Source organism: Papaver somniferum, chromosome 2 (genome assembly GCF_003573695.1).
Source record: "Papaver somniferum cultivar HN1 chromosome 2, ASM357369v1, whole genome shotgun sequence".
Taxonomy (NCBI): Eukaryota; Viridiplantae; Streptophyta; class Magnoliopsida; order Ranunculales; family Papaveraceae; genus Papaver; species Papaver somniferum.
Window position 1 is genome coordinate 199,004,994 of NC_039359.1, and position 1,682 is coordinate 199,006,675.

At 33.6% G+C, this 1,682-nt stretch overlaps 1 protein-coding gene across 1 annotated transcript; it reads right to left on the minus strand.

Annotated features, from left to right (window-relative positions):
• Positions 1–206: 206 nt before the first annotated feature.
• On the minus strand, positions 207–1,423 carry LOC113354363. Its single transcript, XM_026597710.1, has 2 exons — positions 1,105–1,423; positions 207–770 (listed from the first exon to the last, which is right to left on the minus strand). Exons 1-2 carry the CDS (start codon positions 1,393–1,395, stop codon positions 507–509), a joined length of 555 nt encoding a protein of 184 aa, XP_026453495.1. The 5' UTR covers positions 1,396–1,423; the 3' UTR covers positions 207–506.
• Positions 1,424–1,682: the final 259 nt, after the last annotated feature.

Sequence of the window (1,682 nt, forward strand, 5' to 3'; positions counted from 1 at the left end):
AGAATGCATCATCAATTTACAAATGAAAAATTAAAAGAACAAAAAAAAACTCGATCACACAGTCACATTATCTCTCTCTGCTTTTGCTGGTAGACAACATATTTCTCCCATTTGCCATTTCCCATTAATTTTCTAACTAAATAAACCTCAAGCTAAATGGATCAAATTGACACGATGTTTAAAACAAATAAAAAAGTAACCTGATATGCGTACAAGTACTAATTTGACATTTTTATTTGATTGGTTGAATACATAGTTAGCCACTGATCTTAAAATCTCATCAGTATTAAATTGAGAAATCACTGAAACACTTGCTACACAGAATGGACAAAATCGGATTCCGGAGATCATACACATGAGTACGGATAGTGTTGAACAGGGTCACACTTTAACATATTAAATGAGAAAGCGAGCAAAGATGTACATAATAAACTTACGGATAAATGCATATTAAACAGGGCTAAGGTGAGAATGATTTCTCCACATTGTATTTTTAGGAGCTAGATTTATTGTTGCTCGATCCGTTGAGAGATTAGTTGGATTGCTGCGTTTGCTGATGAGAAAGCTCCATGAAAGCTTTCCTGATAAGATATAGATTCTAAATCTCTTGCCATCTGTAATAAGATCATTCCAAGGTCTGCCTCTTTCCGTACTACCAAAGATTCATAGTATGATTTGGCTGCAACCTCACTAATTTCTACATTTGTATCCTCGACGCAATATTCATCGTCTAACCATTTATGCAACACTACTTTAAGCCACTCAGATTCCTGTAAAGGAAACACTGTTACGCAAACTATTGGAGCATGGGTAAAAGCATTTTCACCAAATCTTCAGCAGTTATTTACTCTCAACTCTTATCCTTAGAGCAATTTTCTTTATGAAATTTGATCAGTAACCTAATAGACACTTCTGACCGCACCAAGAAACTAAACGGAACTAATGGAATATTAAGAAATGGACCAAATTTCTCATCATCGCCAAAACAAAATTCATAAAATTGATAAATTAGGTTAATTACATGATTAAACATTTGATAATATGTTAAGAAATTCAATAAATGTCTACCCCTATGAAGTAACTAAAGGCAAAATCAAATGTTACCTGAAGAGCATTTGAAGGGGTCAACCAATGACTAGGAACTCTAAGATCTTGAACCAGATCTTCTTCTTCATCTTCGTTTAAATCTTGATAGTTAGAAGGAGAAAAATATGTTCTTGTTCTTGAGTAGCAAGGGAAATGAAGAAAATAGTTTTTTACCCTAATTGGACTCACAGAACTAAACATAATGGAATTTGAGCTGTTGTTTTTATTAGCTAAGGAAGTAAGGTTTGGGTAAGCAAGGAAGGACTTGGGATTTACAGTGGAAGAGCAGAAAACTAGTGGTAACGCCATTGAATTTTGTCAGTTAACAGTTAAGAGATGATAACTGTTTCTAACCTCACTTTATAGGCAGGGAAATGGATATTTACACCCAATGAATAGGCAATAGCTTTGAAATTTTGAAACGAACAAACTTGTTGGGATGAATGCTATCCGGGTTTCATCACGTCGTGTACGGGAATAAGTAGTTAGCTTTATATACCCTAAGAGGCTAAAAACATATATAGACACTTTTTTTTTTTTGATGGGAAAAGGAATTTTATTAACTAACAAATATAATACATAAGATTTACAATTTC

Excerpts from the sequence above, each read along its gene's own strand:
- LOC113354363 (XM_026597710.1), bottom strand. The coding sequence starts at position 1,395 with ATGGCGTTACCACTAGTTTTCTGCTCTTCCACTGTAAATCCCAAGTCC. Across the intron at positions 771-1,104 it reads CCCCTTCAAATGCTCTTCAG|GAATCTGAGTGGCTTAAAGT; the intron begins GTAACATTTGAT and ends TTTCCTTTACAG.